Source organism: Boleophthalmus pectinirostris, unplaced genomic scaffold (genome assembly GCF_026225935.1).
Source record: "Boleophthalmus pectinirostris isolate CB_2022bp ecotype Guang Dong unplaced genomic scaffold, ASM2622593v1 HiC_scaffold_2, whole genome shotgun sequence".
Classification (NCBI taxonomy): Eukaryota; Metazoa; Chordata; class Actinopteri; order Gobiiformes; family Gobiidae; genus Boleophthalmus; species Boleophthalmus pectinirostris.
The window spans coordinates 28,443,554-28,464,166 of record NW_026571152.1 but is presented as its reverse complement, the minus strand read 5'-3'; the positions used below and the strand labels follow the sequence as shown (position 1 = coordinate 28,464,166).

The following is a 20,613-nucleotide window of genomic DNA, read 5'->3' as shown; positions in this document are numbered from 1 at the left end:
TCCAATTTTGCTGTCGAATCGCGTATAGCAATTTACTGGCTACTTACCTGCCAGCTTCACATCACAGGGCAAAAAGTAGAGGGTAAAAATCCTGCAAGTCCCTCAGTGTTGAGCGTTTTCATCACTGCCACCAATAAATACCTGCCACCGGTGAGCGGCCTTTTTGAACCGGGGACTAAAGATTGAAGCTGATTGACTTGTATAGGACAAAAGGCAGGTTGCAGTGGGTGATTTTGCCAGTGAAAATAGAGAGGAAGTTGAACAAATGAATATAGGTGGTAGCAGTCGGGTTAGCTATAGAGTGGCCAAGGGACAGTGCTGCAAAATGGAGGCATAAAGGTCAGTAGAAATCCCTGAACAGCGTATTAGCAGGCAATTCGGTAGAGCTGGTCTGAAAACCTGTCCCATAAGTAAACAGACATTTGTCAAAAGGCATTGTGGGAATTTTCAGTAACGGCTTTATTAAATTAGTGCAAAAGACAGACATAACTCATTCAAAATGTCATCTTTTTTCTTTAAAGGTGGTCTTCCACACAGACCCACAGTCTCACTACGTGCTTCTTTATGAGCTGGAGAGAAAACAGGAGTTCAAACTATGCACCAAAGTCACAGCCTTTGCAAACCTGCTCAGTTGTTCTTCAAACATTTATGGATTTGAAAAGGGCAGAAGAGACATAGACAAATTGAACTGAAACAAATGGACACACTCCTGATTCTGCAATGTTTCACAGTCCAAAAAACCTAAAAACAATGAGATATTACACAAAACTCCTCCTCATGTGTATCATTAGAAATAGTGCCTAAAATCCACCATAAAAGAGGTTTGTTTTTCTTTATTACTCACTGTGGGCGACCAAAGTACATAAGTTAATCAATACTGTATATTTATACAATGGTAAAAAATAAAATATTTCGATTTTTTTCAAGGTTTCACTTTCACCGTTACTATAAAGATATACGGTTATCCACTCCATGACAACTAATAAAAACAGAAGCAAACTGGAGCAAACCCCAGAGAGAGATACAGACTTTTAAAAGGCTTATGGCTACCATCTTGTCCTAAAAAAAATCACAACCACTGCAGACAAAGACATACGCTTTGTTCCCTCCGTCTAAAAATCAGATGGAACACAGTCTATGATCAATAAAACAGAAAATATCAAAGTCAGAAATAAATGCAATTCCAGTTGGCCAGCAAGCGTTGCCATTTTGCTATTGCCGGCCTGGCGAAGAGGTCAATCGTGAAATGAGAAAGATGTGGGTTTTTAGGTAACTGAAGAGAATAAAAACAAAAGAGGTAGCTATGAAATATGATGTATCGCTTGTATTTAGCTATTTAGCGATTATAGCTTTATGTGATATTACAAAATGGATCACATGATGTTTCAAGTATCTCCTGGCAAGGTGCCATGGACAATGCTAATACCCAGTGTATGAACTATGAGCTGAAATAAGGAAAAAAAATGATTTAAAGAAAAGAGGGAAATCTACAGAGGTTCTAAAATATATTTAAACATATCATTAAGAGGTGACAATAGACCAAAAAAAAGTCTGTAGGATTTTGTGTAAGTGACATTTCTTCAAAAAGTCCAAGTGCGCCGCTGGGGGTTGTGTTGTTTCCTTATTTGATTTGTCGTGGTGAGAAGACTCCTCCTCCATTCTTCTTCTTTTGTTTTTTATTGTGTCCTCCATCCTCTTTTGCTCTCCTAAGCCTGGGTTTGCGTAGGGGGAGATAAGTCGCTGCTTTCCGATGTTGCAAAAAAAGGGACTACGGGAGGTTTTCAGCAGAATCTACAGGCCTGCAGCGAAAGATGAAAGGAGAGGAGGAAGAGACAGAAAAGAGAGGGAGAGAAAAGAAGAAAAACAATGTCAAAGTCATCGCCTAAGCCAGAAGGGAGTGCAATCAATTACTGAGGACAGGTGATGCTATTGTGACATTAAAGATTCAGTGAGTACACCACACTGGTTCTAATTGCCCACTCTAAGTCCAACCTTTAGACTAGAGAAACAAAGTAATTGGCTGTAATGGGAAAGTCCTCTTGAAAGTGCGCCAGTGGACAGCTAAATCAATACAGACCCAGCAACTCTTTCTCAAATGAAAACGCGAGAAGTTTCACGCTGGTTTTTGAATTTGTCATGCCATCAGAACACTTTGTGGACAGGGGATTTATTGCATGCACGTTTCTCCATCGATACTAGTTTTCTAAAGTTTTGGTTACGGAGTATGGAGTTGTCTTTTCAAAGATGGACTGTGTAACTTTTCTGGTAGAGGGTCTGTCACACGCTTGTCTCCATGGAGATGTTGTTGCTTTGTCTGAAATGTCCCGGCATTGCATAAACGTATCCATCTTGCATTTACTTGATAACATGGGTTTTTATTGACTTAAAAATGTGCATTCTTATTGTGAGGGGGCTTGCCTCTCCACAGATCTGATGTAACGTGGCCCGGTAGCATCTCCTGTTGTCGCGGGAGAGATAAATAAGTGTAATGCCATACTGTAGGACATTCCAGGCAACATTTCCATGGAGAGAGGATGCTGAAGGACCCTCCACCACAAAAGTTACAAGGAATTGATTCAGTTTTGATCAAACCTGTCTCAAATTACATGGCTTTTAGTTCTTAAGAAAGTTTCATTTTGTCAACTGCAGAAAAGTTTGGATGTGAGTAAGTTTCACCACTCATCCAAGAGGCTTCTTCAGTTTTATAAAAAATGTCCTTGCTGACTCACCAAGGTTGAAATACATGCAACCAAAATGTTCAATATGAAAGTGAAAGCTATGCTACTCAGATTATAAAAACTTATTATAAAAACTGTCTGCAGTTCCATAACAAAATCCCATGTTCTAATAGATGTCTACACAAGCTGATTCTTAAAAAAACTTAATAACTCTTTCTGTAATTAAAAAGTAAGATCAAATAAGTAAGTAAATAACTAAATAAGAAATATAGCTCAAGGACATTAATATATATTTTTTTTAGCATAGTCTTCGCTTTAAGGCTGCTAAAGATTTGTTTTCGGTCTTAAGCGATTTTTAGATGTGCGACAAAAAGTGCACACCACAAACATGAGGAAAATCTTATGAGACTTAAAATCTTAGATCGCAAAGACAGCTGCGAGACATGTCTGCATACCACAGGTTATGAAGTAGTGAGCACGATCGCGTCAGCTGTTTCCTGTCTAGAGTAAAACGACTTGCTTTGAGACTCTTAAGTGTTCAAAAGATCAGAGTACTGCACTTGTAGTTTAGACACAAGTCAAAACTGTATTATTATTATTTGTGAAATGTGGTGCAGTACTTCAGCTACATGGTTTTTAATGCACAAAACGAAGTACACGGGAAGTAGAGTCACTATCGCTAATCTGCACCTTCACCTCGATCCGTGAGCCACGTGGTTATAAACAGACACATGAGAGGAACTACTCTTGCCTTTTTACTTTCAAAGAACACCTCAAACTGGATTCAAATGATGATTTGTGGACTGGATGTCATTATTTGCAGAGGACAATGTCTGTGGATAATGTGGATGAGATGCTGCAGTTTAACTTTACAACTTTACGAGAGATGCGTAATAAAGTCTTCTCATTATTTTTGTTATTTCCCGAGTTTGTATCTTGCGCTCCTGTGTCCATCACTCCTCTGCCCCTGACGCATGTTTTATTGACTGTTGTTGTAGAGTTGCTGATGTTTGGTGGTTACACTCTGACAGAGCAGCTCAGTGTCACACCAACACCGAACACATGAGGAGCAGCGACACAAAATGAAATCACACCTCCCTGAACTCGGGGAGAAACAAATCACAGTCGAAATTGGACAAATTCTCCTGTAGTATGTGATGGCGTTTAGACTTAATACTTTGCAGTAACATTACGGTGGGAGTGTTCTACGTGAATATGTATTATGGAATATTTAGAAGTTACCATGACACAGTAGTCACAATAGCAAACAGCCAAAAAGTTTTAAGATTATCTGAAATTTAGTTCCAGCTAAATCAGTTCTTTCTGGTGACGGTGTTAAATAAAAGGTCAGAATAAAGTTTAATTTGAGCAAAACAGCTTCAGACAAAGCATTGCACTGCATCTGCTGTGAAGTATAAGTTAGTAAAAAATAAAAATAAGTAAAACTTATTTTTGAGTGTTTCTCCTTAAGGCAGATGGAGGTGAGAATCCGCCACCAGAGAATACAGTCTGTAAAAGTCGACACAACATTTTAACAAATGTACCATGGTCATTTTTAACAAACTGCACTGATGTCTGACCTCCCAAAACAACTGGAGTGCAAGCAGGAATAATGGTGTTTCTTTATACCCAGTGGTACCCTTACACTAACTTTATTGATTCACATGGTAGACAACTACTGCCCATGCTCAATAAAAGTTTCACAAGTTTGTTGCCATTTCAAGAACCCAAACTATTGTAAGAATCTATGCGGACAGATTCCACTCAGTAAGATGGTTTCTAATTGATAACTCATCAACAGGGGGTGCAATGCTAACTGTAGACACTGCTCTGCCTGAAGCTCTATTACTCAAATTAGACTTAATCTGATCTTTATATTAACACATTTTGACCAGAAAGATCCATATTATTTGGAACTGCTAGGTGACAGTGGCTCAGTTGGTCAAGCGTTTGTTGGATTCGAATCCCACTCTCAACATAAAACATAACTGGTTGAGCCATCAAATCCACTGACCCACCCGTTGGATAGTGTGATTCCAGCTCTCACATGAATGATGAATGCTGTCGTTGTGTCCTTGGGCATGACACTTAATCCCTCTCACCCCGAGTGTCTGCATGCACTGGTGTATGAATGGGTGAGTGGTTCCTTGTTCGAAAGCCCTCTGAGCACTTTGAAGGTGGAAAAGCGCTGTATAAAAATGTGACCATTTACAACAGGTTAGTTAAATTGAGTCTCTCTGAAATAACATTACAGCCACAAAGCAGCCAACAGTTTTATTAAAAATCAAACACCTAAACAGGACCACGAACCCTCGTATTGATCACGGGGTCCTGATGAAATATGTTGTGTAGTATACTATCTTCAAACAGTTTTTGCTAATGTGTGCATTGTATCATCATGGTAACGCCAGCATAAGGTCACTGCAAAGTATCAATAATGGATCTTTTTCATGATCCAGTATAAATGGAATATACTGTATGAAGGATCAAAACTCAAACACAACAGAACACAACCTTAACTGGTCTTCATCAGGGCTTAATAGTAATAGCAATTAAGCCCTGATGAAGACCAGTTAAGGTTGAAACATGCTGGCTTTGGCCATTCAAATAAAGGCCTTTTAATTATATTTTTCCTCATGCGATGTGTTAATTTTTTCTACTGTTTTGGAGTGCTTGGAATCTGTTGAGTTTGAGTTTTGATCCTTTTTTCCAAGAGCACCCTCTACTTGCTCCTACTGATTGGAACACCTGCAGCAAACAGCCACATTTTTGTTCTTTCTGCATATACTGTATGAAGGTTTGTCCAAAATACATTATAAGATCCCGGCATCTCTGTCTTTGATCTCAAAAGCTTACAAAGTCCCATAGCTTTCACTTAACAAAAAACAAAACAAAAAACCTTACCCCGTAATCTAAAGTAATGCCTGTCTCTGGTCTGTTGGATTGAACAAGTCAAATAACCCATCTTGGCAGAGGGTCAGTTACATTCAGTGAAGTGACATTTGAATTTGTCTCATCAGTCAGGGAGAATTGCTGCTTGGGAATGTGATCCAGAGTCACACACGAGCTCTGGTTTAAACACTCACACACACATACGTACACACACTCACACGCACTCGCTGCACTATGAAATGTAAGAGTCTATTGATTGCTTCTCTCTCGCCATCTCCTTCCAGACTGCTCCCCCCCAATTTCTAACATCGGCGACGATAGAAACCATTCTCGCCCTGCCTCACCATTTCGCTCATACTCCCCACCTCCTCCGCCCAAACCACGGTCTCGTTTAAGTATCCATTTTCGGAACAAGCTGAATTGGATAGGGCAAGCTGGGTGTCGACTGTGCCCTTAAACTTCTCTCCAAGACAAAGTAGAAGACTCGCAGCACGACAACACTTGAGTTACAAGGTGAACATTGAGATAATACTTCAGTGTAGTTGGAACAGACAGGGGATGAGTGGCATAGAGTACAGTGGGAGGTCTTAAGAGTGTGGACTCGATGCACTTGTGTGTTACAGAAATAGGGGCACTTTAGTTCCTATAGTGTAGGTGTACGAAGCACTGAATCATATGTACACACATGTGAAATGCAGAAATTGTAGTTTAAAGAGCCTGTACCTGAGTTTTTCCCATGTATTTGAGATCATATATAATGATCCCCCCCCCCAGTACGGCTATATTATATTAGCCTGATTCATCAGACAGTTTCACTTCGTGGAAACGAAGGAAGAAGAACAATAACGTCTTTGTCCTTGATAAAATTCACCAAACATTCTCTTTTTTCAGGCTTTCAATTCTCGATCTCGGGAATTGTTGCCAAACAGAATGTATGGCTCTTCGCTGACTGGTCGGTGCCTGGACTCGCACTTTTGGGGTTCTTGTAAACCGTCTAGTGTATTCCGATTCCTGACCAAGTCGCTGAAGAGAAATGAAATTGAGCGGAGGCACTAGGTGGCACCAGCCTGGCTAATATTATATAAGCAGGTAGTTATATCAGGAATCAGGAAGTGTGTATTAGCATGCTAGTTATCATTAGTTACACTATCATGGCAAAACTGCAGAGTTGTGAAAAGCGCTTATAAACTCACTGCAATGAATAATTAGGATGTTTAGAATCCTTAAGTTAAGTGAAGAATAATTTATGTTTTTTTCTATAACATTTTCCTTACCATTTCTGCAGCAGTAAAATATTTAGCCTCCTCAGACATTCAATCCCTCTTCTTAAAACCACAAATCAAGCTTAACTTGTTGGGTTCTTTTTAAAGGCTATTGTTAAAGCAGGAAAGAAGACCAAATTGAACGTTTTTAGATTACAAATCAAGCTTTTTCCTCCTTTCAAATCAAACGTTATCTTATTTTATTGCATCACTCATGTCACTATCTGATCGGGCTGGACATCAAAGTTGATCTGTTTACAAAATTGTATACTGGCAAATTTTGTACGTCTGTTGTCTAGTCTGAAATGTTCCTATGCTTTCCATAAGACTCCTTTTCTTTGATACTGAGTTGCCAGTCACATATATCTTTGTAACTGTGAATGTGAGGCGAGGAACAGCTGACACTAAAGTCTGGTACATTCATTTAAGCTCACAATACGCTTTATATTTACTGACCGGCACTGCAGGGGAAATAGAGTAGGCAAGATATTTGAGTCACGTTTTTTCCTGGCATAACTGTCCAGATATCCTTTGCAAGTTAAAGGTCTGATATTACACAAAATTGACTCTTGTAAGCTTTAATCCATGTTATATTGTTTTACCTCATCAAAAACATTTACACGAGTAATCCTTTATTATTACTCTGTCTTTATCTCCAAAGCTCAGAATTCTCTGTTCCACCTTATGATGACATGAAGCAGTAGTTTTCAAGCTTTTAGTTCAACCATTTGTGAAATTATCCACATTATTCTAATGAAGGTATAATGAGTTTAAAAATACAGTGGAGTGGAGCTGTGTTTGAGAGAAGAACTCAGTCGGCCTAAATATGCAGGATTTTTGTGTTAAACATGTGTGACTGAAACAGAACACAACTCCAGGTATGTTTTTTTCTTTCTGCATTAACTTCTGACTCTTCATTTAAAAATGCTCTAGTTCAATATTTACATAGCCCGAGTAATTGCCTTTGATCATTTTGTTGAATTTTGTTGTTCATCTTGTATTTTGTGACTATATTTGAACTCTGTCTTAGTTTTTTTTTTTTCAGATTTGATTTATTCTGTGTTTGAGTGTGTGTAAGTGTGTGTATGGGCCTGTTTATATGAGAACGCTTGTGGGTAAAAACAACAAAATATATGATTTTTTAAAATTTATATAAATATAAACGGAAGAGCTGTTTGTTTAGACCAGGGGTGTCAAATATATGGCCCGGGGGCCAGATCCGGCCCTACAAGACCTTTAATTTGGCCCTCAGCTGATTTTCTACTAAAATATTTTAAGTATATTTTCTATTAAAATATTGGTAATTTTCTGTGCCGCTTAGCATAGCAGCGTCTTCAGCGCCTCTGTGTGTAGACGCCTCCCACCAGAGCAGCACAAATAAAGATTTGCCTCTTTCCAAAAGCTCTTAAAGGACGATCGTTTTGACTGTTGACCGTGACACTCTCATCAGCAAAATGACAAAAATTAGAAAAGTGGACGCCTAGTGCAGGATTTTACAATTAAAATGGACTTATTCCTATTTATTTGCATACAAGTTAATATTAAAACATTGTGCTGAAATTACATTTTTCTTACAGTTTCAGGTTGTTCATAATATTATAATATTTTGTAAAAGAAAGAGTTCATCAATTAAAAAAGACTTCTGTAACAGATTTGTGTTTCTCTGCACAAATATTTGAACTTATTGCTATTTTTGGGGTATATAAGCCATGAGTTTTCTGATCCCGCCCCTTTGAGTTCAAAGTAGGTTGGATAAGGCCCCTGAACCAAAATGAGTTTGACACCCCTGGTTTAGACAGTAACAGCATTTTTGGGGTTTAAAAACGCAAAAATCTGAAATTACCCTCCAGAGTGGAAAAGTTAAATACGCTCTGCCGTAGTGTTTCTGTCTACACTGCCCAAGACGCAAAACTCAGGTCAGATCTGCTCATGTCGTGTTCGTGTTTGATTCACATACATACAGTTCACAGAATCAAACAAACAGAAAATGTCTGATGGCATGCATACCTAATCGATTTCCACACACTTTTGTGTCACTGTATGCATGTAGATTTTCTTCCAAAAACACTCATCTAAACGCGAATAAAAAGTGAAGATGCAACACCAAGTCTTCTGTTCAGACCGTCATCATATAAACATAGCCTATGGTTGTGCTGATTCTCCATCCATCCATCCATTTTCGTCCGCTTATCCGGGGCCGGGTCGCGGGGGGAGCAGCCTAAGCAGGGACTCCCAGACTTCCTTCACCCCAGACACGTCCTCCAGCTCCTCCGGGGGGACCCCAAGGCGTTCCCAGGCCAGCCGAGAGACATAGTCCCTCCAGCGTGTCCTGGGTCTTCCCCGAGGCCTCCTCCCGGCGGGACATGCCCGGAACACCTCCCGAGGGAGGCGCCCAGGAGGCTGATTCTGTTGTTTTTATTTATTTTTATTTTTTTTATGTAGCCTACTGTCTGCTCTACTGTGGCCATCTTTTGCTGAGGACCCCCTCGAAAATGAGATGGCGAGACATCTCAACGGGCTTATCCTCCAAACAAATAAAATCAAATGTTTTTGATGAGGAAACAGCATTCAACAACATCAGAAGATAGAGTAATATGGGCCATTCAAGAACCCATTCACCTGTATTCTGTATGGCAACATTCAAAGGTATATCACTGTGAAAAAGTACAAAGCATAAAATAGCATCTTATTGTGATAGTGAGTGGGTCTTACTTCCAACAGGGCACTCCTTTATATATAACACATGATGGGAGACATAAAAGACCACCTACAGTGTTCCTGGTTTATTTTATCCATCCCACAATATAATGCCAGAAACAAAAGCCGGGAAAGTGTATATAGACTATTTGGCATCTCAGCTTTCCTAACAAGCTTACCTTTAATCCTTGCGTTAACACCTATACTGGCTGCAAAATGCGTGTAAAACAATCAAATTGGAGGTGTCGATTTGTCATAGACACCACCGGCTTCCAAGAGATTTTTGATGTTTTCTGCTCTTTATTTTTTGTGAGTGTTTAAGTGGAACGAGCACACTGTTTTGGTCTAAGATGGAAAAAATTGTCAATAGGTCTGAAATGGTCATGGTTTTGTAACTATTGACGACACTGAATGTTCCAGTTTTTCTTTTCTCCTCATGAGATAACAGCGCATCTTGAGGAATGCGCACTATAATTTTCTTAGACATGGCAAAATGAATTGGATGGCAAACTTGAAGGAATTGTCCAAGCGATCGATGCACGTTTGAATGGCAGAGAATATCTAATATGGTACCCTCGCATCGATTTATATGTTTTTCTCGAGGTTTTCTTTCAATGCCCCTGTTTATATAAAATACTGACTTAAAGAATCATTGGAAAAAGAAGCCAGCCAAAAGCTCACAAAATGCACACATCTTAAGAGATTTCAGGAGCTTGGTTTTGCCTCCCATGAAAAGGTATATGAAGAACAAGTCTCCCCTCTGGCTGCAAAGTTAAGGCTCTGACAGAAAATACACTGGCGAATGGATTTAGCTCTTCTACTGGTACCAAGGAATGAACTCATAGACCAAGAATAAATCAAACTTTCATAGTAAAATGTAATATTAGTAACAGGCACTACTTTCATAAGAACACAAACATTCAAAAAGGTCATTTAATAAAGGCTAAGACTGTTTCATATTGTATCCGGCAGACTAGCTTTGAGACACTCTACTTGTTGCTTTGGTTACTATTTGCCCCCTAGTTCTTAATTATTTTAAGAGCCCATATTAGGCTATTTACTGATCTACTTGGAATTGTGGTTTGTTTCATTCACACATGTTCAACACAAAAACTCTGCATATTTAGTTCTGAACAGAAACAGAAAACACTCTGTTCCACCCATGTGGTGATACAGGACGTGTTCAGTTGTGCTTTTAAAATCCATACACCTTTACCAGAATCATTTGGATAATTGCAACCTCAGAATTGTTAGTTTGTCAAAGGTGGAATAGAGCACTTTGAGCTTTGGAGATTTGGACAGCCTAATAACACTGGATTACTCAAACATGTGTGAATGAAACAAAACTCCAGGTCTGTTTTGGACAATGTAACAACAGTCACAGTGGTTCACTGGTTAGAGCAGTGGTCCTCAAACCTCAAGGATAAGAGGATCGATTCCTACTTGGACCAAGTTCTGTTGACACTTCACCCACATTGCCTTTTATGACAGTGGCGTGTGGGTGAGTGTTTGGTGGTGGTCGGAGAGGCCGCTGGAGCAGATTGGCAGCCTTGCTTCTATCAGTCTGCCCTAGGGCATCTATGGCTACAATAGTAGTGTTGTGTGAATGAGTAATTGCAATAGTCTATCGCTTTAAGGGGCTTCAAAAAGTCTGTTAAGTGCATTACAAGTGTAAGGCATTATTATTATTATTAACATGCTCAAGAGTCAATTTTGCACAGACTTTTAAAGACCCTGCACCAAATTTCCCCCCCAAGTATTCCAGCTAAAACTGTAGTGAATAATTGGAATGCTCAGAATGCATAAGGTTAATGAGTAATAGCTTTGGGCCACTGCAAACTATTTAAAATTAGCTACTTCAGTTTTTAAGACTCTAAAAATCAGGTACAGCGCTTTTAATTTGCAGAAAGCTATGGGAACTACAATACATTTTATCCATTCACCAACTGTTGCTAAAATATTTTAGATGGTTAGAAATAAATCAGTACATTTGTGTGAGTTCTGTAAAAAAAAAAAAAGGAAAAAAAAGTGACTATTTTGCCCGAGAGTCTGAATTTTTCCACCTGTATTCCCAACACACCTGCTGTTGTTTAGCACTAGTGCTGACTGACAGCTAAAGGTGCTACAGTGGTAAACACCAGGAACATTGTTGACTGTTTCTGGCAAGCACAAATGGCCTGTTTTTCCATCAGCTAACACTAAAGTGATATCCTCTTTACACTGTATTCATTCTGTGAGCACTTGAACTCCCCCTCACACCACATCTGCACATGCACGTTATGAGCTTATTTACATTTCAGAACATGGGCAGAGTAATATGTCAAACCATTATAATAACTATCAGAGGAAGGCACTGACATTGACTTTTAAAGGTCTATAACCGCTTATTGGGGGCTCTCTATGGCTAAATGCACGGGCTTAAGCAGAAAATGTAAATTTAACAAGCTTTGGGAGAATCAAAGGGGACATTGGAGGGGAGAGCGGGGGCCTGGAGCACTTCTAATTGCGAAGAGGAGAGGAGTGTGACAGCTGATTGGTCCAGGTATGTCACGCCTGTTTCACCAAGAGCACCGCCACCACAGCATGAAGAAGAAACATTAGACAGCGAGACCGGGGATTTGTCAAGGTGTTACAATGGCTATAATCAAAGTTAATAAGGCGAGCCAAACTTCCATTTAATCATTGATGAAAAACGAAGAAGTTAAACAGGAACTTTCTGATGGAAGTTTACAAATGTTTGACGTGACTCTAGCGTTAGGTCTGGGCCTTGTGGATATACGGCAGCACTGGTCTGTTGGAATAGCACTGGCTCCGCTGAGTTGTGTCTTAAGGCAAGACAATTCACTCATTTTGCATCTATGTGATTGACTGAAATTAATGCACTTTGACATATTAAAAGGCCTATATTACAATTTTCAGATTTTTGTTTTCAAGTTGTTTCCTTATCACAAACAGGGAGATGTGGTTTGTTTCATTCACACATGTTTAACACGCAAACCATGAATTCTTGTCTCAAACTCAAAACATTCTATTCCACCTTGTGATGTCATATGAGAATACAGGAAGTGCTCCATTGTGCTTTTAAATTCCATACACCTTCACTAGAATCATTTCAGAATTTTAGCTCTGGAATTTCCAGTCTCTACTGAACAAAAGCTAAAAGGTAGCTGTTAACTTGAAAACTTCTGCTGGAAAAGAGGTAGAAAAGAGCATTTTGAGCTTTGGAACTTTGGAGGATTACTCAAACATGTGTGAACTTTTGAGGAGGTAACACCATTATAACATGGCTTAAAGCTCACTAGAGTCAAATTTGTGTAATGAATGTGCTATACAGCATACAGTATGTGTGATACCTCATTATACATTCTCAATGGGTAGACCTACATCATTCAAATATTTTGTCACATCTATTTCATATGTATCACATTACAGTCGTGCTCGCTATATCGTGGTTCACCTTTTTTTGTGCAATTTCGCATGCTTTTTTTTTTTTTTTAACAGTGTATGAATGCGTATTGTGTTCCTCCTGCTGCGTCCTGATTGGCTAAGGGACTTTTGTCTCCTGTACAGTACAGAATGCATTCAGCTGCCAAATTTACATAAATGTTGGATCTCTAGCAGTGTGATTCTGAAGTGCTGTATGTTTGCAATTTTTTTCCCCGACAAAACCCACAATGTTGACGAAACGTTCTGCACTGACAAAGGCTCCTGCAGTTGCACCCAAAAGGAAGAGGAAGATGTATTCATCATGCAAAAAGTTGGACTTCTGGACATGCTGAAGGAAGGGAGAAGTTACGCGCTGTAACAGAGTCCTGCAGCGGGTCAGGCACGGGCAAATAGTTGCTGAAACCAGGACTTAAGAGAGAGAACCGCAAGCCTGTGTATAAAGTGTGTGGTAAGGGGTTTTACAGCTTTAAAACAGATATAATCATTGTAAAATATAAAGTTGACTAATTTGCAGATTTTACCTATCGCGGGTTATTTTTAGAATGTAACCCCTGAGATAAATGAAGGACCATTGTAGTTATACTGTGCATAACAGAAAACAGCAGACACCTTAGTGCAATGTGTGGACAGATATTCACTGTTCAGAAACATGATTCTTCAGCAGAGACTTGGCCTACAACCAGACGAGAGAGTGAACTGTGGAAGTACTTGAGTGATGTTAAAGAGGTGCTGACATTAGAGGTACATAAATTAAAGGTTATAAATACTGCAATCAGAGATGAACTTTAATCAACACGTAAACCTGCTCATTTGAAATCATTAAAAATCATTATGGATACATTCAGATCAGCATGGTTCTCACAAAGATGTCATTGCTATTTCAGGCTGTACAATTTACAATGACTAATGCACATCGCACACTTAAATGCCAGATGGGAATTAATATGTTATATTTGTATAGCAGGTTGTTAGTGGAAAGAAATGTGACTGTAGCATTTGCTTAAAATGAGTGAGAAACACATTGTCTTCTCTGTACTATATATTTTTCTTTAAGGCTAATGTACCATATAAGGCTGAACTTTTGTACTTCATTCACACATAATGCACCAAATAGAAGTAGTGTCCTTTCTGTATAAAAAAACAGCAAACCCAGTGTAATTATCTGCTTTTGTATGGCGCTTTGGTCCTACAGTCTTTTGTTTGGAAAATGTACTTTAATTGCAAAAGCCCTGGAAGCACAACCTTTGACCTACACACATACCATTTTTCACACATCAAATTAAGTCCACTATTGTCAATACCTTTCTGAGAGGCAATATTTCTTTAAAGGTCCCATATTATGCTATTTGGTGATATAGTATGTTATGTTTCCTCATCACAAACATACCTGGAGTTGTGTCTTTTCATTCACACATGAAAACTTGTTTCATTGCTTCATGACATCGCAATTTGGAACAGAGCACTAATAATTACTCAGTAAACATTCCTAAATGAAACAAAACACAACTCTTGGTATATTTTTGATATGGTATCAACATTATAACATGGCTTAAAGCTCAGAAAAGTCAATTTTGCTTTATATAGGACCTTTAAGCAGCCTGAAAAGATGTTGTTTATGTCTGAGCCTGCAGATCAAACCCAAAATCTTAACAGTCCAGGCCACAACATTCGTCTCTTCGAAGTCTGATGCTGCGTAAATAAGATGCCAAACCTCATGTCTTTGTAGCTTGAAGGAGATTAACGTGAAGGAGAAGAAAAATTGCTGTCAGGACAAAATTACAGTTCACAACAATGAACAAAAATACCCCCGCAAGCAGGGATTGTGGTAACATGACAGCTTCTATGTAATTTCTTGTATTAAATGTTTTGTTTTAACCTTCGTATCACTTGTCTTGGAGCTACACCATCCCCTGAGGTAATAATAAAGAGGAGTTGTGAAGGAAAAAGTAGACATGCATTTACCGGCATAGCCTAATCTGCCGTAGAAGCCGGTAATCCTGCATGGAAAAGACTTTAGCGAGTAGTATGAGCCGCGAGACCTGCTGGAAATTGACTGGGTACAGGGTTGAATTGGCGTGGAATGTGTATATATCTTCCCCATGTGTGCGGATAGAGCAAATTCCCTCAAGAGATTCTCCTTTATCCCCTTATTTCACATCTTGCTTCCTTCATAATCCAGAGTTGAACATATAAGGAACCACCAGCAGCACAAACAGCAGTCTCCAGAGGCTAGTTATGTCCACTGCACCTTTAGGAGACAAATAGTGTGTGATATTTATGGAGTGGTCATCTGGCGGTGAATTTATTGCGGTCACACTTGATCTGAGTTTTATTAAGAAAAGAGTAAGGCGGGTGGGGGATAATTCGTGTACGTGTAGATAGAGGGCAGTACTGTCATCTCGAGATTGTGATACAAGTCAGGCACTTTGTGATTAAGTCTGCAGTCTTGCCCGGAGATGTTTTGGTCCTGTCTTAGATGTCATTGCTTTATGTTCTTTATGTTTATGGTCTCCCTTTCACCCTCTTCCATCAATATAACCGTTGGGTATTGGGTTTGGGAGATTTTGGGCCGCTCTCTTCTCAATCCTTTCAAGACTGACTATGTTCTGCAGGTAGCCCAGAGGATTCTCAGGATATGTGTGTAGCATAGACTGTATATAAATGGGCATAGCTAACCTGCAATCCACCATGTTCCAAATAGGAAGTAAGAAAGGGCCTCCATTTCGCTTTGTAATGAAAAAACGTCACTCCTCTCACCTCATTTGGTCTTAATATGTTTGTATTAACCTGCTGTACATGATCCTGATGCTTTTATTTTGCTATTTTGTCCATAAATCAATATCTCTGCCTTATATGGAACTCGGCTCCAAATTCGCTCCATAATTGCCAGCCTCTGTGAGCTTCATTTGACTGAAGCTGAACACTCAAAACTCACTTAGTCCACTTCTTTATACAGTCTGTGGTCTGTAGCTTGAAGTTTTGAACGCTGACACTGTAAATATGGGCATTGTGATTAGGTCTGTAACAGATTTTGCGGGACGATTAATTGACCAAGAAATTATTGCGATAAATGATAATATTGACATTTTGACACCCTTTCAAAGAGCAATAAACTTTCCAAACATAGGAACTGCAAGACAACCAAAAACAATACGCCTAAATAAATAGACTTGTTGACATAAGAACAGTAGTCTGGCTTACAGCAAGTACTTGTTACAGTTAAAAAATTGCACTTGAATAAGCAATTGTTGAACCGAACACAACCAAAACAATAAATAAAATGGATTATTAAGTCTCTGTAACAGAATTGTCCTTAAAACTTATTTTAGTCATTGACTTACATTGGAATATTGTAGCTTCTCTCTCTGTGGCTGCTACTGTGAGCCTTGTCATTTTGGTCTTGAAGTGTTCGTATTAAACTGCTCTACATGATCTTATTTTACTATGAGGGAGGCGCTGTCCTGTCTGGTATCGTGTCAGTGTGTAGCGAGAGTTCAGTGGATTTTGGACTCTCCCGCGGGCTAGTTGTGTGGATCGGGTATGGATGTATGTTGGCTGCTGTAGTTTGAGACATTTCTTCTTGTTGTTTGTGCGCGCACATCTGACGCATGTGGGCTGTTGAGACAAATCCCACTCAATAGTGTTGATTTGACATTGGGACTTGTTTTGTCACACAGTAATGAACTGTGTTGGTGCTCTACCGGCAGCGATAGTGTTGCAGCTTCATGTAAACCGCACAGACAGAGGCGTGTTCTGCCCTCGGACTATGTGTGCATCTGTTGTGTTGATAAACAAATAATCCGTCTATACTATAGTCTATGTTGACATATTCATTCAAGCATCATTATGCTAAGAAAACGAGGAGTCAGTAGAGAGAGCTATAGAAGCCTTTTGACATTCAGTCTCTTTGGTAAAGAGCGAGAGAGACGAGGAAAACAAACAAGCATGCAAATAGAAATTATCATGGTCAAAAGAGTTATTGATCTTGTTAAAATGTATCGTATGTTTAAATGATTTATTGATTATCATTACAGCCCTAACTGTGATTTCCCAATTTGACTAAAAACTGGATTTGCATCACAATTTGATCTTTTCATCTTCAAATGCTGCACGTATACAGTACATGCTATAAATATAAGCTCAACCTTTGAGAAGTGTTCTAATAAGGCACAATTGTTGGTGGTGTAGAAGAAATATGAAGGCTTAGTAGATATTTGCAAACTTTTAATGAGGAGTGTGCAGGTTCATGGCAGGGTTACATTACATTATTTATCACTCACTCTGGAGTCCAGTCTCTTATATACAGTATGCAACATTGTATATAGATAGTAAAAGAGTTCTTCTAAGTTTTTACATTTACATATTTGTAAACACAGCAATGTTTCTCCTTCAGTCAGGTTGTTCAGCCCTAAGTAAATATTGGCCTATGCTGAAGGTTGATGGCCAATAAGCGAAGAAGAAAAAATATCGGTCCAGTACATTGAAACAATTATTCCGGTCTATCTCTTCTTTTATTTGCAAAACTTCAACAAAACTTTGGAAAATGTGTTGAAAGGGTTAAAAAAAACTCCCTGGATTGATGTGCCAGTCCTCTGTGAGCAAACTGAGCTGTGTTTTAGTGGCCCTATAAAGAAGTCAGGCATCACAACTGTCCAGCAGCCGGCCCTGTGTCCATGGGGGTTATGTGCATTATTTACAGGTCTGTGCCTCAAACCTCGGTGGACTCCTCTCTTACTCAGTGCCTCGCTCCATAAACTAACACAGAACACCTCTTTGATGGGGTCCATGTCCTGGAGCTCCCCAATCCTGCTCTGACTGACAACTGAGTCCAAAGTGCAACCATGTCTTTGATTTTATTTATTTATTTGGTGTTGTGCATGTTAAAGGTCCAATATTAAGCAAAACTGACTCTTGTGAGCTTTAAAGGTGCACTGTGTAACTTTTCTGGTAGAGGATCCGTTACCATGGAGATGTAGTTGTTCTCTCTTGAGTGCTCGACAGTATTGCATTAAACCAGGGGTGTCAAACCCGAATTCACAGAGGGCCAAAATTTAAATCTGGGACTAAGTCGTGGGCCAAACTAAATATTTATTGAAAAATTTTAACAACATCTGTATGTTTTCTCTTCTTTCGAGATATGTAATGTTAAACCTTTTCTTGTTAAAATAAATGTTTAATAATAGTTTTGTTTAAAAACTGAATCCAGAACAAGAATATAAAATAATACAAAATGTATGTCTCTGTAGCCTCTGTAGTTGGCGGGCCAGCTCTAATATGTATTTGATATGATCTCGCGGGCCAAATATAGTTAAATTGTGGACCAAATTTGGCCCCTGGGTCTGAGTCTGACATGTCTGCATTAAACATATCAATCACCATGGAGACAAAAAGTGACACCACCAAGTTACACATCAAATCTGTGGAGAGGCGACCCTGTTGATGTTTTTTGAGCAATAAAGACACCCTAAATTACGGTTGTCTTTATTGCTCAAAAAACATAAACAGGGTGAAGACAGATAAGTTTAATGCTACTGTGGAACATTTCAGGCAAAGCAATAACATCTCATGGAAATAAATCAGATGACAGACCCTCCAACAGGAAAGTTACACAGTGCACCTTTAAGCTATGTTTTGTTTCTCCAAAACTCAAAATGCTCTGTTCCAACTTGTGATGAAGTAGTAGTTTTCAGGTTAACTGCTACCTTTTAGCCTTTGTTTAGCAGAGATTGGCAATTCCAGAGCTGAAATGATCAAAATGATTCTAGCGAAGGTGTCTGCAGTTTAAACTTCCATGTATTACCACATGACATCACAAAGTGGAACAGTGTTTTCCATTTCAGAGAGGAACTCAGCCTAAATATGCAGGGTTTGTGTGTTAACATAGCTTTATCAGCATTATAACACAGATATGAAAATAGTAATATGTTTTCTTCAAAGGTGCACTATGTAACATTTTGGTTTGGGGTCCATCACCTTCTTGTTTTCTATGGATATGTCACTGCTCTGCTTGGAATGTTCCACAGTATGACATTAAACAGCTTTACCTTACATTTATTCAGTTACAGGTGGTTTTATAGCTCAGAAATGCATAAAAAAAACACATTCTGACTGTGAGTGGGGTCGCTTCTCCACAGATCTAACCTCTAACTTGGGTCTAGTTTGGTCTCCAAGAAGATAGAAAGGTTTAATACTATACATAAAAAATTCCAGACAAAGCAATAACATCTCAATGGAGAAAAGCATTTGATGGACCCTCCACCTGAAAAGTTACACAATGCACTTTTAAACAATCACAGATATCTCCACTCAGAGCAAATAAACACTATGTCTCTGTATAATCACGGGCAAACGTGCACAGTTCATTTAAACTTGTATTGTGGTTAGAGTAAATGCTGCTAAATCAACTGTTATGTGTTTGTTTAGGAATAATGGGATTTTGAGCTGTAACACACAGTTTATTTGTACTTGTTTTCAGTCAGGCAAGAAAACAAAACATTAAATCGACATAACTGGATTACATTGGACTTTTTGCACCTTGCTCATAAAACAGTTGTGTAATTATTATCTTACATTATCCAAGCTACAGGCTATACTCAAAAGATAATGTTATGCTTACAGATTGTAGCAAAATCCTTGAATAACCAATGGCAAAAAATTTGAGTGAATGGTGAAAAAAAAATCCTCAAATAACACGTTGACACAAGAAATTAAATAATAACGCCTTTATTTTAAGCCTAATCTCTTTACTCTGAAAAACATGGCTTCTATCTTAATTTTTCTCTTCAAATGCTAATTGATCTTTGCCTTTTGTAAGTGCAGCTTTTGTTAAATGTAGTGTGTATAACCGTGGAATACAATGAGATACACGCTTAAAGATGCAGAGACATGCAGCATGGAGGCGACTATAATTACACTATTGAAATAACATTAAAAAGAACATCTGTTGCATCGATGTGAAGCCTCTTATGTTAACGTTAAATGAATTGTTGTTTTTTTATTGAGAACTTGAACTGAATTGAATTGAATTGAAAAAAAAAGAACAAAAATAGACTGTAAGAGAGGTGCAGACACATGAATAAATCTGTGTACCATGCGGTCATGCATATGTGTCTCCCAGTGGGTGAGACTGTGGCATTACACAGAGTAGTTTAATCTGCACACCTTTGGTACAAGCGCCCCTCCGGGTCCTTTCATTCTGCTGCGCTCCTATCTCTAGCAGGGGTCAAAGGGCAGCGCAAAGATAAGCGAAATGAAACAGGATACTGCAGGGTACTCTATGTTAGACTGGCACTACACTGCAGCAATCAGAGCTCCCCATCTGTCCCCATACAAGTGTGTGTGGATGAGCTCAGACAGCTCAGAACCAGCTATACTCTCTGTACCAGCCATCACAAATTGTACTGTTTCAGACTCAGCTACTTGGAGGACAGTAAAACAAAACAAATGTGATAATTATTTGAATTTATTTGCAAAATTTGGTAAAATTTGGATTGCATTGGATTAGATTTAGCTTTTTAAATCATTGCTAAAACACAATCCTCAGATGATTTGTTTAAACTGCATGTGTCTGTTTATCTGCAAATGAATATGACAGATCAATACACTCATGAGCAATTAAAGCTGGCTATTTCATCTCC

At 38.8% G+C, this 20,613-nt stretch overlaps 1 protein-coding gene across 1 annotated transcript in view; it reads right to left on the bottom strand.

Annotated features, from left to right (window-relative positions):
• Positions 1-1,699: 1,699 nt before the first annotated feature.
• cdh13 (cadherin 13, H-cadherin (heart)) overlaps positions 1,700-20,613 on the bottom strand; it is a 326,125-nt gene continuing 307,211 nt past the window's right edge. The window contains exon 14 of the mRNA XM_055155478.1: positions 1,700-1,799. Within this exon, the coding sequence (XP_055011453.1) occupies positions 1,792-1,799 (8 nt within the window). The 3' untranslated portion in view covers positions 1,700-1,791. The remainder of the gene's footprint in view (positions 1,800-20,613) is intronic.